This window comes from Colobus angolensis, unplaced genomic scaffold (assembly GCF_000951035.1).
Source record: "Colobus angolensis palliatus isolate OR3802 unplaced genomic scaffold, Cang.pa_1.0 Scaffold28, whole genome shotgun sequence".
NCBI classification, from domain to species: Eukaryota; Metazoa; Chordata; class Mammalia; order Primates; family Cercopithecidae; genus Colobus; species Colobus angolensis.
The window spans coordinates 7,368,020-7,384,962 of NW_012116043.1; the positions used below are offsets into that span (position 1 = coordinate 7,368,020).

General features: G+C 48.3%; 1 protein-coding gene across 2 annotated transcripts in view; it reads left to right on the forward strand.

Annotated features, from left to right (window-relative positions):
* The first annotated feature begins 984 nt into the window (after positions 1–984).
* Positions 985–16,943, forward strand: part of OASL (2'-5'-oligoadenylate synthetase-like) — a 19,725-nt gene continuing 3,766 nt past the window's right edge. Inside the window, exons 1-5 of one of the 2 annotated variants that reach the window (XM_011948527.1) lie at positions 985–1,469; positions 6,830–7,112; positions 8,923–9,098; positions 12,775–13,016; positions 16,437–16,584. In XM_011948527.1, coding sequence (XP_011803917.1) covers positions 1,272–1,469; positions 6,830–7,112; positions 8,923–9,098; positions 12,775–13,016; positions 16,437–16,584 — 1,047 coding nt within the window. In that variant the 5' untranslated portion in view covers positions 985–1,271. The remainder of the gene's footprint in view (positions 1,470–6,829; positions 7,113–8,922; positions 9,099–12,774; positions 13,017–16,436; positions 16,585–16,943) is intronic. The other variant, XM_011948528.1, reaches the window with a different exon arrangement.

A 16,943-nucleotide genomic window follows, 5' to 3' on the forward strand; every position in this document is an offset into this window, starting at 1 on the left:
GTTGCCCAGCTATGTTGCCCAGGCTGGTCTTGAACTCCTGGCCTCAAGTGATCCTCTCACCTTGAGCCATCATGCCTGGCCCGGATCCCTGGTCTTTAAGATTCCTCTTGAGCAAGTGTCTGCTAACACCAAACGAAACTCATTTGCTGGCTTCCCACCAAATTTTCATGCTTTTTTTTCCTACTTAACATACATCGCACTGAACTTTTGGAGTCTCTTTTTTCTATGTCTCCCCCGCCGTTCTGGGAGCCCCCTTGGAACAAGAACCTCATCTTATTTTGTCTTCCTGGCTCAATGCATGAAATTCTTGGTTCACTGCGTGAATCATAATACCTGTTAAACTCACGCTATGGGCCGGGCATGGTGGCTCATGCTGTAATCCGAGCACTGTGGGAGGCTGAGGTGAGCAGATCATTTGAGGTCAGGAGTTTGAGACCAGCCTGACCAACATGGTGAGGCCCCGTCTCTACTAAAAATACAAAAAAAATTAGCTGAGCGTGGTGGCGCATGTCTATGGTCCCAGCTACTCGGGAGGCTGAGGCAGGAGAATCGCTTGAACACGTGAGGCAGAGGTTGCAGCAAGCTGAGATCGCACCACTGCACTCCAGCCTGGGCAACAGAGCAAGACCCTGTCAAAAAAAATAAATAAATAAAAAATAAACAAACAACAAAAAACCCACTCTATGAATAGTGAGTGTGAGGGTCAGAGAGGCTAGAGTCTGGCACAGGGTAGACTAGAATTCCCAGTCTGTTGTCTTGGGCTCCAGATTCTCACTCCATCACCTGAACGTGAGTGAGTCCCTTCCATTCCCAAGTCTCAATTTCCTTAGACAGATTTAAGCAGCTGAATTGGCTAACCACTATCCAACTCCAACCTAATGGGCAAGTTGCCTCCTCTGGGGTCAAACACTATCCAATTTCAGTTTCCAAACATCATAAAAGGGAACTCTAAAAATTGAGAATCGAAACTGACAGCAGAGAGACTGACTAGACGGCCAACCTGTTAAGGTGGCCCCAGACATTCCAGCCTCAGCCCAGTGTCCTCCTGTGCCCCTACTGCAGCAAGGGGGTCTCCAAGAATGAGGACCCAGAGTCAGCCCATCAGACCTGGTTTCCTCTCTGCTAGGGAGCTTCATCCCATAGAGCACCGGAGGGCAATTGAGGAGGAGCTGCCTTAAAAAAGGAGGTGTGTGCCAGGTAGCTGGGTAGGTGCCTGGCTATATATCTGCCCGGCTATATATTTGCTCAGCAGTGGTACTCTCAGGACAGAGATGGCACTGATGCAGGAACTGTACAGCACGCCAGCCTCCAGGCTGGACTCCTTCGTGGCTCAGTGGCTGCAGCCTCACCGGGAGTGGAAGAAGGAGGTGCTAGATGCTGTGCGGACCGTGGAGGAGTTTCTGAGGCAGGAGCATTTCCAGGGGAAGCATGGGCTGGACCAGGATGTGCAGGTGCTGAAGGTAATCAAGGTAAGACTGGGCTCCTCCAGCCCCCACACAGGACAAAACCCAGTATCAGAGTCCACGTCCCTGAAGATGCTGGGGACCCCTGTCCTCATCCCTAGCCCATGCTGATGACATCGCAGAACACCCCATCCCACCTCGCTGTCTACACCCCACGGCACCACTGCCTTGAGCAGAATGACTCTAGCAATAATAGTTCACATCTGGGGGCTCACTAGCCTAACCTCTTAACATACACTATCTCTAATTCTTGCACCCTGTGAGATAGGTGCTATTCTTTTCCCAGTTTACAGATTAGCAAAATGGAGGCTCAGAACCAATACAACGCAAGGTCCGTGGTTGGATCCTGGTGTGAATGAACCATCTGTAAAATACAGTTTGGGGACAACTGGGAAATTTCCATATGGCCTAGATATCAGATACTATATATATATATCTGATATAGGAAATCATTGTTGGTTTTGTTAGGTGTAACAGTAGTTTTGTGGTTATCAGGGAGAATGTTCTCTTTTGTTTGGACACGAACACCAAAGTATTTTAGGGATAGAGTTCCTTGGTGCCTGTAATTTACTTTAACGTGGCTTAGATTAAGCAAATGTAGCCAGGAATTTAGGCTTGTTGAATCAACTAGTTGGGTATATGAGTATTAGTTGTATCATCTTTCTACTTTTCTATATGTTTTAACTTTTTTATAATAAAATGACCTTTTTTTTTTTTTTTTTTTAGAGACAGAGTCTCGCTCTGTCACCCAGGCTGGAGTGCAGTGGCACAATCACCGCTCACTATAGCCTTGATCTCCCTGGGCTACAGGTGATCCTCAGACTCCTAAGTAGCTTGGGATTACAGGCATGCACCACCATGCCCAGCTAATTTTTGTATTTTTTGTAGAGATAGCTTTTCACCAATGTTGCCCATGCTGGTCTCGAACTCCTGGGATCAAGAATATGCCCACTTTGGCCTCCCAAAGTGCTGAGATTACAGGTGTAAGCCACCATGTCTGGCTGGCCAATAAAATGATTTTTTTTCTTTTTTTTTTGAGACTAAGTCTTGCTCTGTCACCAGGCTGGAGTGTAGTGGCACAATCTCAGCTCGCTGCAACCTCCGCCTCCTGGGTTCAAGCGATTTCCCTGACTCAGTCTCCCAAGTAGCTGGGACGACACACGCCCACCACCACGCCTGGCTAATTTTTTGTATTTTAGTAGAGACGGGGTTTTTACCATGTTGGCTAGGATGGTCTTGATCACCTGACCTCGTGATCCGCCCTCCTTGGCCTCCCAAAGTGCTGGTATTACAGTGAGCCACTGCGCCTGGACTAAAATGATTTTTTAATGGAGGCTCAGAGAGGTGAGGTGACTTGTCCAAGGTCACACAGTGTTGAAGCTGGGATTTGAACTTGACTCAAGGAGCCCAAGCCCCCCTCACTGAGATTTCTCCCAAGCCCTTTCCTCCAGCTGTTTCATGCCACTTCCTGTGTTAGTTAAGATCAAAATTCAAGAGGGTCAGAGCTAGAAAGGCTTTGGAGAATCAGACAGTCTAACCAATGACTCACTTAAATAATTAAGTAAACTGGGCCGGGCGCGGTGGCTCAAACCTGTAATCCCAACACTTTGGGAGGCCGAGATGGGTGGATCACGAGGTCAGGAGATCAAGATCATCCTGGCTAACACGGTGAAACCCCGTCTCTACTAAAAAAAAAACAAAAAAACTAGCCGGGCGATGTGGCAGGCGCCTGTAGTCCCAGTTACTCGGGAGGCTGAGGCAGGAGAATGCCGTGAACCCGGGAGGCGGAGCTTGCAGTGAGCTGAGATCCGGCCACTGCACTCCAGCCTGGGTGACAGAGCGAGACTCCGTCTCAAAAAAAAAAAAAAATATATATATATATATATATATATAATTAAGTAAACTGAGGCACAGAGAGGGTGAGAGATATCCCAAGGTCACACAGCAAGTTGGTGGCAAAGGCAATACTAGAATTAGGACCCCTGACTCCCAGCCCAGTGCTCAAGTTCTCTCTCTAGGGGCAACCACCTCACAGAGGGATCTAGGAGCCCTGGGCCCCTATCCATTCTTTGCACCTGTCCCCAGCATATGAAGCCTGAGGCCATACAATTTATAAGTGAGAAACCACAAATTTTGATATTAGACAGACTCTTCGCTTCCTCCCTTACCAGCTGTGTGGCTTTGACCTTCCCACTCTTATTTCTCAAACCCACAATCTTCTCATCTGTGACTGGGGCATCATCATCTCTCCTTCACCAAGCCAGTGGGGCAATGCAGGCTCAATGATTCATGCATGATAAATGCTCAGAAACAGAAGCATCATTATCATTCTTGCCAAGCTTTCTTCTGGGCCTGGGACTCATGTTTGACTCTGGCAGACCCTCCCAGACCACCCCCTCCCCAACAACCTTGAGAACAAAGTGGAGGGAATAAGGAATGTCTGGTAAGAGGAGGATGCTACAAGAATAAGTTTCTTTTTGTGTGTGCACATGCCACCACGCCTGGCTAATCTTTGTATTTTTAGTAGAGACGGGGTTTCACCATGTTGACCAGGCTGGTCTCGAACTCCTGATCTCAAGTGATCCACCCAACTCGGCCTCCCCAAATGCTGGGATTACAGGTGTGAACCACTGCACCCGGCCAAGAATGAGTTTTTACAGCAGGAAATGCTATGTACCCAAGCCTCAAATTGGTCATAACCACTTCTCCCCTTGAAATCACTAAACGCTAGCAATCCCCAGAGAGCCGTGACTAATGAGGAATAATATATCTTATTTCGAGTCTCAACCCTCCCTTTCCCCACCCTCCGAAAATCTAGTGAGTGGAGCTGGTCCACATAAGGGAATGCTTGTCTTCAAATGAATTGTGCTTAAATACATTTAAAACCGAAGCCAATCAGGAAGCCTGTTCCGGATGTGTTCTTTTCTCTCTGCCTGGATCTTACCAGTGGGAAAGGCAGAACAGGAAGTCTAGGCCAGGCACAGCGGCTCACGCCTATAATCCCAGCACTTTGGGAGGCCAAGGTGGGAGGACTGCTTGAGCCCAGGAATTCGAGACCAGCCTGGGCAAAATGTGAGACCCCCGACTCTGCAAAAAATGTATAAAAAATTAGCTGGGCATGGTGGTGCATGCCCATAGTTCCAGCTACTTGGGAGGCTGAGGTGGGAGGATTGCTTAAGCCCAGGAGGTCGAGGCTTCAGTGAGTGAAGATCGTGCCATTGCGCTCCGGCCTGGGTAACAGACCAAGACCTTGTCTCAAAAAGAAAGGGAAGTCTAGACTGGCCTTTGCGGGGAATGTGTCCTTCATTCACGCACAGGGTGCCATCTCCAGCCCTGTCCCAGAGGGCTGAATGCCTGTGATCCCTTGGAAGCAGGGACTGGCTCACAGCCTTGGGTCACGAGGAAGAAAGAGGCAGAAGAACCACGCACTACTTGAGTTCTGGCTCTTTCTCTGACTCCGCTGCCTCCTGGCTGGGAGACCATGGCAAGCTGCCCATTGCCTCAGTCTTCTCATCTGTACAATGGAAATAATTCTCCTAGTAACCACCTCAATACAGGAAGTGAAGGGTTTTTTTTGGCGGGGGGGGGTGGTTTAGATGGAGTCTCACTGTATCACCCAGGCTGGAGTGTAGTGGCGAGATCTCAGCTCACCACATCCTCTGCCTCCTGGGTTCAAGTGATTCTCCTGCCTCAGCCTCCCCAGTAGGTTGGATTGTAGGCACACACCACCACACCTGGCTAATTTTTGTATTTTTAGTAGAGACAGGGTTTCACCATGTTGGCCAGGCTGGTCTCGAACTCCTGACCTCATGATCTGCCCAACTTGGCCTCCCAGAGTGCTGGGATTACAGGTGTGAGCCACGGTGCCTGGCTGGGAAATAAAGATTAAAAGGGATAATATGTACACAGGGCTCTCAGGGGTGCCGGACACAGGGCGTGCTCATGTCATCCAGCATCCGTGCTCATGTCACACAGGTCGTGTTATGTCATCCAGCAACAGCTAGAATCTGATTCATGTGCAGTGACTCCATCCACCAGGAAAAGTAGCCCACTGGGGGTCTGGTGCCTCCTTAGCAATTCCACCTCCAGACACGGAATGAGGAGGAGAGGAGGCCAGAGAGTTGTGGGGCTTCGCATACCAGAGGCAACAGGGCCTGGAGAGCTCATCTAGAATCTCAAAACATCAAAAAATCCCTTCTCGACCTGCTTCTGTTACTAAGGGGGAAAACTGACAGCCCGGCAGCAGAAGGGATTGTCTAAGTCAGCTGGATAATGAGGAGAAAGAGAAACGTATGCTGACTTCCTGTGTGCCAGGCACCCCACCAAACGCTTGGCATACATTATTTCATCTGATCCAGTAGCCCAGTGACTCTTGTTCCACCATTACTTTCATTTTACAGATGAAGGTCTTAGAAGTCAGAATGTTTATCCAGCTAGGAAACAGAGAAGAGTAAAGATCTTTTTCAGGCTGCCCCATTTCACAGCCTATGGCTCTTAAATCCACCAGGCAAACTTGCTCCTTGCTTTATAATGTCATGAAGTTATTCAGCCCCACCACCACCCCCAGAATCCTCAAACAACCCTACAGGAGTAGATGCTACCATTCCTCTGGAGTTGGCCTTACTCTGTGGATAAGAAGACTGGGTCTCAGAAGCAATGCAGTGTAGTAGATAAGAAGCTGGGCATTTGGGGCATCCAAGGGGGCAAATCGCTTGAGTCTAGGAGTTCGAGACCAGCCTGGGCAATATGGCAAAATCCTATCTCTACAAAAAAACACAAACATTAGTCAGGCATGGTGGCACATAGTCTTAGCTACTTGGGAGACTGAGGTGGGAGGATCGCCTGAGCCAAGATTGCACCACTGCAGTCCAAACTGGGCAATGGGAGTAAAACCCTGTCTCAAAAAAAAAAAAAAAAAAAAAAAAAGGCTGGGCTCTGAGGGCTACAAACTGCAAGACCCAGGACAAATGACTAATGAGGAGAAAGAGAAACCTATTGCTGACTTCCTGTGTGCCAGGCACCCCACCAAACCCTTGGTATACATGATTTCATCTGATCCAGTAGCCCAGTGACTCATGTTCCACCATTGCTTTCATTTTACAGATGAAGGTTTTAGGAGTCACAACATTTACCCAGCTAAGGAACAGGGAAGAGTCAAGATCTTTTTCAGGCTGCGCCATTTCTCGATCCCATGTCTCGAGATCCTCCAGACATCTCAGTTTCCTCACCTGTAAAGTGTGGGTATCAGTACCACCCACTACCCTCAGCGGGTGGTGAGCGTTCAGTGAGATGGTGCATGTGAAGTGCCGCAGGGGTTGCCTGGCACATGGCAGTGGGCCTCAGGGTGATGGCTCTGTGTTCTGCAGGTAGGCTCCTTCGGGAATGGCACGATTCTCAGGAGCACCAGAGAGGTGGAGCTGGTGGCATTTCTGAGCTGTTTCCACAGCTTCCAGGAGGCAGCCAAGCACCACCAAGAAGTTCTGAGGCTGATACGGAAAACCATGTGGCAAAGCCAGGACCTGCTGGCCCTCGGGCTCCAGGACCTGAGGGTGGAGCAGAGAGTCCCCAGTGCTCTCATCCTCACCATCCAGACCAGGGGGACTGCGGAGCCCATCACGGTCACCATCGTGCCTGCCTACAGAGCCCTGGGTAAGGGAAGCCCACCCGACTCACACACTTGCCCACCCCAGGAGACTTCCCAGTGTCTCACCTTTACTCATGGCCATGTGCACACACCCACATTTATTCATTCCATCTGTGTCCTATGCTCAGGGCTGGGTTATTGCAGTGCACAGGATTAACCCAATTCTGGCTATCATGTCGCTTAACTTGAAATACAGAAATTGACCAAAGAATTGCAGAGATAAATACATGATTGCAGGCTGGGCGTGGTGGCTCACGCTTGTCATCCCAGCACCTTGGGAGGCCAAGGCAGGTGGATCACAAGGTCAGGAGTTCAAGACCAGCTTCGCCAAGATGGTGAAACCCCATCTGTACTAAAAATTTAAAAAAATTAGCTGGGTGTGGTGGTGGTCGCCTGTAATCCCAGCTACTCAGGAGGCTGAGGCAGAGAATCACTTGAACCCTGGAGGCGGAGGTTGCAGTGAGCCAAGATTGAGCCACTGCACTCCAGCCTGGTCGACAGAGCAAGACTCTGTCACAAAAAAAAAAAAAAAAAAAAAACATGATTGCAAATGATGTAAATGGTGGCCTGAATAACCACAGAAAGAGTGCTCAGGAAGTGACTTTCTGGGGAAAGAACATTCAGGAGGCTCTGACACCCGGTGAGGGGAAGGAGCTAAAAGTGGGGGTGGGGGTCTCTCACTGTGTTTTCTAGAAGCAGATCCTAAGACATGGATGTGGGGACAAGCAGTTTATTTGGGTGTTCATCCCAGGAAGCACTGGTAGGGAAGTACGGAATTGAGATGGGAAAGGCAAGAATTCAATACAACATGCATCCGTGGGCAAGTCACCACCCTGAGCTTCATGTCCTGGGAGAACTCGCAGTCACGTTACGGAATGTGCCTCCGCGGGATCCCAAGTGGGACGCTGGAGTGCTTACTCGCCAGCTTCCCAGCCGTCACTGGTTGGGGGCTGCTTCGGGAGCACTCACTCACTGGCCCTGTTGTTTGTCCTTGGGCAGAGTCCTAGGTGTTTGAGGTGAAACCTACATGCTGCAAGCCCAGACCCTAGAGGTTTCATGTCATGTGCTAACTCCTATCAGCTGCAGTGGCCTGCTGCGCGGAGTTGCTCTTCGGAGAAGGTGTAAGAGACAGGATCTGATTTTAGCAAGGAAGAGAGTGCTGGGATGTCTCAGTGATGTGTACCATGGCACTGGTTCTCCCTATGAGTTTTTGTGTTTTTTTTTTTGAGATGGAGTCTCGCTCTGTCGCCCAGGCTGGAGTGCAGTGGCGCGATCTCGGCTCACTGCAGCCTCTGCCTCCAGGGTTCAAGCAATTCTCCAGCCTCAGCCTCCCAAGTAGCTGGGATTATAGGCACCCACCACCATGCCATGCCCGGTTAATTTTCGTATTTTTAGTAGAGATATGCTTTTGCCATCTTGGCCAGGCTGATTTCAAACTCCTAACCTCAGGTGATCTGCCCACCTCAGCCTCCCAAAGTGCTGGGATTACAGGCATGAGCCACCGCGCCCGGCCTCCCTATGAGTGTTGAAAGAGATCCAAAACAGACATTAAAGAAAATGAGGGACATTGAGGACATTCAGGGAGGACAACAGGAGGGGTCTGACGCATGGAAAGCCCAATGTTGGTTCTCGAGAGTAAGAATTTCACAAAAAGGACAGTTAGACAAGGCAAACCTTTGGTTTCTGTAGATATGAGGTCTCAAGTGTCCCTGGAGGGATAACTCCAATGTATAAGCAGACTCTCCCCAAAATACTACTTACCACCCTCTGGCTTCCTCAATCCCCAATCTCTCCCTTTGCTCCCTCACTCCTCAGGGCCTTCTCTTCCCAACTCCCAGCCACCCCCTGAGATCTATGTGAGCCTGATTAAGGCCTGTGGTGGTCCTGGAAATTTCTCCCCATCCTTCAGCGAGCTGCAGAGAAATTTCGTGAAACATCGGCCAACTAAGCTGAAGAGCCTCCTGCGCCTGGTGAAACACTGGTACCAGCAGGTGAGGGGGTTGCCAGGATGGCAGGGGCAAGGAGAGGGAGGAGGGTGGGGAGGAAAGACAGGGCCTGATTTTCATCTCAGGAAACTGCACCCAGGGGAAGTGGAAGCATGTAGAGAGGGAGAGAATGCTAGTCTTTTGAAATGTAAAGTGAAACCGTCAGTGAAGAAGGTGGAAAAGGAGGAGAGGAAGAGGAGAAAGAAACAGAGAAGGAAGGAGAAAAATAGGTACTCTACAGTATTTCAGTAAACTCGTTCTTTTGATTTTATTTTACTTTTATTTATTTATTTATTGAGACAGGGTCTTGCTTTGTTGTCCAGGCTGGAGTACGGTGGTGCGATCACCACTCACTGTGGCCTCCACCTCCCTGGATCAAGACCTCCCTGGTTCAAGCGGTCCTCCCACCTTAGCCTCCTATGTAACTGGAACTACAGGCACACACAACCATGCCTGGCTAATTTTTTTACATTTCTTTTGTAGAGACAGGGTCTCACTATGTTGACCAGCCTGGTTTCGAAGTGGTCTCAAGCGATCCTCCCACCCTGGCCTCCCAAAGAGCTGGGATTACAGGCACAAGCCACCATACACACCCCACAAGTTCTTGTTACCCTTCAATTACAGTCTAGGACTGGCAGATGTCAACTTCGCCAGGTACCATGGCCATTAATCACAGCAGGTTAGGGCCCAACAAGAGGAAGGATTTTTTTAATTCCACCCCAGGAGTCAAAAAGAGGGCATGTGTGAGTGTAAACCGCCCTCAGGGACATTTCTCAGGCAGCAGTTCAGTCAGTTTTGGAAACAAGATCTGCCCCCAAGATAATCAATGGAAACTCCAACTACAAAACAGAACTCAGACACAAAAATCATTTATTATATAAAACTTGCAGAGAAGTTACAAGGGAATCAGACAGCAGAAGGAAAGATTTGACGCAATAAAAATAAAATAGGCCGGGCATGATGGCTCACGCCTGTAATCTTAGCACTTTGGGAGGCTGAGGCGGGCCGATCATGAGATCAGGAGATCGAGACCATCCTGGCTAACACGGTGAAACCCCGTCTCTACTAAAAATACAAAAAATTAGCCAGGCATAGTGGCAGACGCCTGTAGTCCCAGATACTTGGGAGGCTGAGGTAGAAGAATGGTGTGAACCCGCAAGGCAGAGCTTGCAGTGAGCCAAGATCGTGCCACTGCACTCCAACCTGGGCAAGAGAGCGAGACTCTGTCTCAAAAAAAATAAAATAAAATAAAATAAAATAAAAATAAAAATAAAATGTAACAGGGATTTAAAGAAAAAACAATTACTGGCCAGATATGGTAGCTCATGCCTATAATTTCGGCACTTTAGGAGGCTGAGGTAGGAGGATCACTTGAGGCCAAGGGTTCAAGACCAGCCTGAGCAACATGGTGAAACCCCCGTCTCTACAAAAAATACAAAAATTTAAAAATTAGCTGGGGGTGGTGGTGGGTTCCTGTAGTCCCAGCTGCTTGAGAGGCTGAGGCGGAAGGATCACTTGAGCCGGGAGGTGAAGTAAGTTGAGCTGGGTAATGTTTTTATCCATTCACTAAGGCTTACATCTTACTGATTACAGGTATCCTACATTTTATATATCATCTAAGTTTTAAGAATATAACATTTCACTAGTATTGGAGAAAATAACTTATATTACCATAGTTTAAATTTCTAACAAAATTATAATGTTATTAGTTATGGTTTACAAATTTGAGTGTTAAGTATGAATTCACAAAAAGTTACAAAACAAATTAACTTATAAATTTATTTATTTATATTATTTTTTTGAGACGGAGTCTTGCTCTGTCGCCCAGGCTGGAGTGCAGTGGCACAATCTCGGCTCACAGCAAGCTCCGCCTCCCGGGTTCACATCATTCTCCTGCCTCAGCCTCCCGAGTAGCTGGGACTACAGGCGCCCGCTGCCACGCCCGGCTAATTTTTTGTATTTTTAGTAGGGACGGGGTTTTACCGTGTTAGCCAGGATGGTCTTGATCTCCTGACCTCGTGATCTGCCCACCTTGGCCTCCCAAAGTGCTGGGATTACAGGCATGAGCCACTGCACCTGGCCTTATAAATAAATTTTAATTCAAAATTGAATTTCTAAAGTCAGTGATAAAGTTTTTCTGTTAGTAAGTCAGTGACTTATAGGAAAGGCCCAAAGTTTCATTTATTTGGGAGATGAGAATTATACAAGATGATTCTGTGTTTGTCTCAAGGCCAAAGTGTTACAGTTTTTTTTCTCTAAACTTGGGATGTGATCTAATATTCATATATGATGGCCATAGGAAAATATGTCCATTTTACTTCCACATATCAAACTACTGAATATTTGACCAAAATTTTCACTTTCTGGCTAAGTATCAATGTTATCAGTGAGATTCTTCTTCTTTTTGTTTTTTTTTTTTTTTTTTTTTTTTGAGACAAGGTCTCACTCTTGCCCAGGCTGCAGTGCAGTGGCATAATCTTGGTTCACTGCAACCTCCTCCTCCCAGGTTCAAGCAATTCTCCCACCTCAACCTCCCAAGTAGCTGGGATTACAGGCACCTGCCACCACGCCTGGCTAATTTTTGTATTTTTAGTAGAGACAGGGTTTCACCATGTTGGCCAGGCTGGTCTCGAACTCCTGGCCTCAAGTGATCCACCCGCCTCGGCCTCCCAGAGTGCTGGGATTACAGACATGAGCCACTGCGCCTGGCCTCAGTGAGATTCTTAACACAGGAAGTGACCAGTGTCAGTTAAGATGCTTTCTTTTGCAAGTAAGAGAAAAATACAAAAACCAACTCAAACTAGCTTAAACAATAAAGAGAATTATCAGCTCATGTATGAAAACCCCTAAACAGTCGGGGGGGGGGCGGGGCATGGAGGGGGCCGCTTCAGGCACTGGAGAGGGCACTGGCTCTGTTTCTCTGGCATTCTCTCAGCTTCTCAGTCCTCTATATGTCAACTTGGTCCTTTGGCTTGTTTCCCTCTTGGTGGCAAAGTGGCCACAACTGTTCCTGCCCTCATATTCACACATGGGAGGACTTCTCTTCTTTCAACCACTGAACAAAAGAACTAGGCTTTACTCTAGTTGAGCCAGCTTAGATCGCATGCCTTCTCTTGAACCAATCATTTGCAAGGGGGAAAGGTTTATGCTGATAGGCCTGTGCCAGTCAGGGTCCATCCTGGAGCTGCGGGTGGGGGTCAGCCCCTTCCAAACATCATGGCTATTATGCAATGGGGAAGGAAAGAATGTCTGCTAATGAGGCAACCCCAATCTTCACTACAGAATCTCAACTATTACCATTTTTTCCTCTATCTAAGGAAACCTTTCCTTTCTTTAAAGAAACATTTCTCAGAAGCTTAATACATTAAAATAGATTTAAATGGGACTGGTTAGGCTAAGATGCTTGTGACCGAGCACAGCCTGCTCACACCTGTTCCTAACTTCATTCCAGGAGTTACATCTGTCAAGCACATATTGAAGCCCAATGGACTAACTCAGCCCTTTAATTCTAAAATGGTGAAACCTATGTCCACAGATGGAATGTGACGTGGCCAAGGTCACACAGCCAGTAGGCAGCAGAGCCAGGACTAGAACTTGGATTTCTCAGCTTCTGGTCCAACGCCATCCTTACACAGAATCTTACGGTCTCTCTCTCTCTCTGTCTTCCGATCTCTTTCAACAGTATGTGAAAGCCAGGTCCCCCAGGGCCAATCTGCCCCCTCTCTATGCTCTCGAACTTCTAACCATCTATGCCTGGGAAATGGGTACTGAAGAAGATGAGAATTTCATGTTGGACGAAGGCTTCACCACTGTGATGGACCTGCTCCAGGAGTATAAAGTCATCTGTATCTACTGGACCAAGTACTACACACTCCAGAATGCAATCATTGAGGATTGTGTCAGAAAACAGCTCAAAAAAGAGAGGTACTGGACCACTGTTTGCCCACCAAATCTCACAGAAAAAGAAGAGAGAGGAGCTAGCATAACGTGGTATAGAGTTTTATGGACTGGCTGTATTAAGCAGTAAGGCTGCCACCATAGTTGAGCATTGACCTCCCACACCAACACAGCTGGCATCTCAAGTTGGTGGCTTATCAAAGTCATTGGGGGGCCATGGGGCGGGTATAAGCCTGTTCCTTGTTTCCTAAGCCACCCTCCACCTTAGCTTGGCCCTCTTGCTCTCTGAAGACCATTTTAGTGCTCTGTAGGAGCTAGCATGGGAAAATGGAAAGAATCTTGGAGACTCAAGTTTAAATCTCAGCTCAGCCATTTTCCTACTGCTATGAGCCTCAATCCCTTATCCATAAACAGGCATAAACTGGAACATACGATACAGGATTGATGCAAGGGTTGGAGAAGATCTGTGTTAAGGATCCACAATATCTAGCATCTGGCAGATGCTAAGTAAATGCTTATACTGGAGCATGTGCTTCAGCATCCCATTCATATCCCCTCAGCCTTTACCATTCTAGGGAAGGTTGGTTTCACTTCCAACTGTCAGCACCTGCATCCCTTTGCCAGCAGACCCACTCTGAGAACAGCCCTTCACCAGATCCGGTGGGAGTTGGTGGATAAATACCACAGCTCCCTCACCCCAAAGATGGAAGGAATCTGGGTCTCGTTCCATACGCTTTTTTCTTTTTCTTTCTTTCTTTTTTTTTTCTTTTTTTTTTTTTTTTTTGAGACAGAGTCTTGCTCTGTCACCCAGGGTAGAGTGCAGTGGCTCAATCTCCGTTCACTGCAACCTCTATTCACTGCAACCTCCACCTCCTGGGGTCTAGGGATTCCCCTCCCTCAGGCTTCTGAGTAGCTGGGATTACAGGCGCCCATCACCCATACCCGGCTAATTTTCGTATTTTTGTAGAGACAGTGCTTTGCCGTGTTGGCCAGGCTGGTCTCAAACTCCTGACCTCAGGTGATACACCCGCCTCGGCCTCCCAAAGTGCTGGGTTTACAGGCGTGAGCCACCACACCGGGCCCCATTCCGTACTCTTTCCCAAAGATCGCCTCCAGTTGACCACAGTAGTAATTACTTCAATACCCACCCTTTGTTGTCTGCCTTCCCTTCTCTGTCTCACTGTCTCACTCCCTTATTCATGCTTCCTGGGATCACTTTCCAAATCAGCCAAATCCTTATGTGGGGATCTGCTTCAGGGGAAGCCCAACCCAGACAGCTCCCTATGTTAGAAGCTCTGGGCCTGTGTGAGCAGTATCACAATGTTTCATGTTCTGTTATATAGTATTGGGTCTCTTTTGTAAGTAAGAAAAGCCAAGTCCGCTCATGAAAAGAGGATTTATTATAACCATGCCCAGAAAAATCGAGAAAGCATGAGGACCTGAGACTCCCTCTCTCTGTCACTCTCTCTCATGAACCACAGCACTTTTCCCCTCAGCCTCTGCTTCTTTCTCCACACCTGTCCTGCTCCCCTCTGCCTCCCAGGTATAAGGGACCTCCATCATCCCCATATCCAAACCCCAGAGGGAACCAGTCTGATTACTGGTCACAGGATACAGACCCCGTGTGTTGGGCCACCTGCCAACCAACAGAATGAGCCACTTTAGATCAGTGACCCCATCCCATGGGACAGCCTGGCACTTTGAGGCAGGACTGTTTTAGGGAACAGTCAGTGTTGGGAGGAGCCAGCCTGGAGCCCAAAGTCCAGTTCATTCCAGTAGCCTGTGTCACATTCTATTACACGGATAAAGTCGCAGCTCCCTCCCAAGCCCCGGAGTACAAAGCGCTATGTTTTTTGTTGTTGTTGGGTTTTTTTTTTTTTTTTTTTTTTTAGATGGAGTCTTGCTCTGTCACCTAGGCTGGAGTTCAGTGGCACGATCTTGGCTCACTGCAACCACGACCTCCTGGATTCCAGCTATCCTCCCACCTCAGCCACCTAAGTAACTGAGACTACAGGTGCCCACCACCACGCCCTGCTAATTTTTGTATTTTTAGTAGAGATGGAGTTTCACCATGTTGTCCAGGCTGGTCTTGAACTCCTGATGTCAAGTGATCTGACCTCGGCCCCCCCAAAGTGCTGGGATTACAGGCGTGAGCCACTGCACCCCGTTCAAAGAGCTGGTCTTGATCATGGACTTGCAGTCACCCCAAGTTAATAAGCAACCCCAAGATCCCCTTCAAGCCAATATTCTTTAAAATATTTATTCAATATTTATAGAAAGGAGAGACTCTTGGGGTCAGCCCAACCTGTGCTCTGTTGAGGAGGTAGATGGGTAAGAGCCCCATCTACTGGCTGTAAGAACTCAGGGAGATCTAGGCCGGCACGGTGGCTCACGCCTAGAGGCCGAGGCAGGTGGATCACAAGGTCAGGAGTTCATAGACCAGCCTAGCCAAGATGGTGAAACCCCCATCTCTACTAAAAATACAAAAATTAGCTGGGCATGGTGGCAGGTGCCTGTAATCCCAGCTACTCAGGAGGCTGAGGCAGAGAACTGGCTGAACCTGGGAGGTGGAGGTTGCAGTGAGCTGAGATTGCACCACTGCACTCCAGCCTGGGTGACAGAGCGAGACTCTGTCTCAAAAAAACAAAACAAAAAAAAAGAACTTAAGGAGATCTGTAAAATGAGGACAACCACAACAATAAAAATAACAGTCCCTACCTTACAGAATTGCTGTAAGGATTAAAATAGGTTATTTGCATAGGATTTGGCCTTGTTCTTCAATAAATGTCAGTAGTTGGTGGCGGTGGTGTTTTTATTATCCAAAGCAATTCAGCAGCTCTAACCTTAAACTTGCAAAGCCTCCTCCCAACGTAAAGGGCCCCCTGCCTGAATGGGCATCTGTTATTCCTTTATCACACCTCTTGGGGCCTCATTCTCCCCCCAGATTCCTTGCAAACACCTAAGGCACTCTCCCAAAGAGGAATTCTTTTTTTTTTTTTTTTGGAAACAGTCTCACTTGGTCACCCAGGCTGCTGGAGGGTGGTGGCGCGATCTTGGCTCACTGCAACCTCCTGCCTCAGCCTCCCGAGTAACTGGGATGACAGGCGTGTGCCACCACACCTGGCTCATTTTTTGTATTTTTAGCAGAGACAGGGTTTCACTATGTTGGCCAGGCTGTTCTCAAACTCCTGACCTCAAGCCATTCTCCCGCGTCGGCCTCCCAAAGTGCTGGGATTACAGGCATGAGTCACCGCACCTGGCCAGATAGGAATTCTTGGAAATAGCATTGTCTCCATCCTGCGGTGTTTTGGGGCCCTCCTGAACATCCCCGGGATGTGGACATCACGATGCTCAGTGGCTGGACTAAATAATTGCTGAGAAGGTTTTTTTCTGGCTTGAAGGCCTCCAAACCATTACGAACCTGGGCACCCTTTTCCTGTGTTACAGGCCCATCATCCTGGATCCTGCCGACCCCACCCACAACGTGGCAGAAGGGTACAGATGGGACATCGTCGCTGAGAGGGCCTGCCAGTGCCTGAAACAGGACTGTTGCTATGATAACAGGGAGAACCCCATCACTAGCTGGAATGTGAAGGTAACGGCTCCTCTCTGGGCTGTCAAGGGCTTGAAGCTCAGAATGATAGACAACTACTCAGTATTTACTCATTCAGTTCTGTGCTGACGGAGAACAGAACTTCAGAGTCACTGTTTAAGGGCCAGCTGCACCACCCACGGGCTCTGTGAACTTGGACAAATTCTTTGGTTCTCAGGGCCTCGGGTTTCTTACCTTCAAATTCTTGTTCTCCTTTCCTTTCTTTTTCCCAAAAACTACTAGATAATCAGTTCCGTGTTCCTGATCGTTCTTTGCATGAGTTGGGTCCAGCCAAGTCAGTCAGCTTAATCAGCCATTCTGTGCCAGTGCTGTGCTCGGGGATGGGGTAGGGGGTGGGGGCT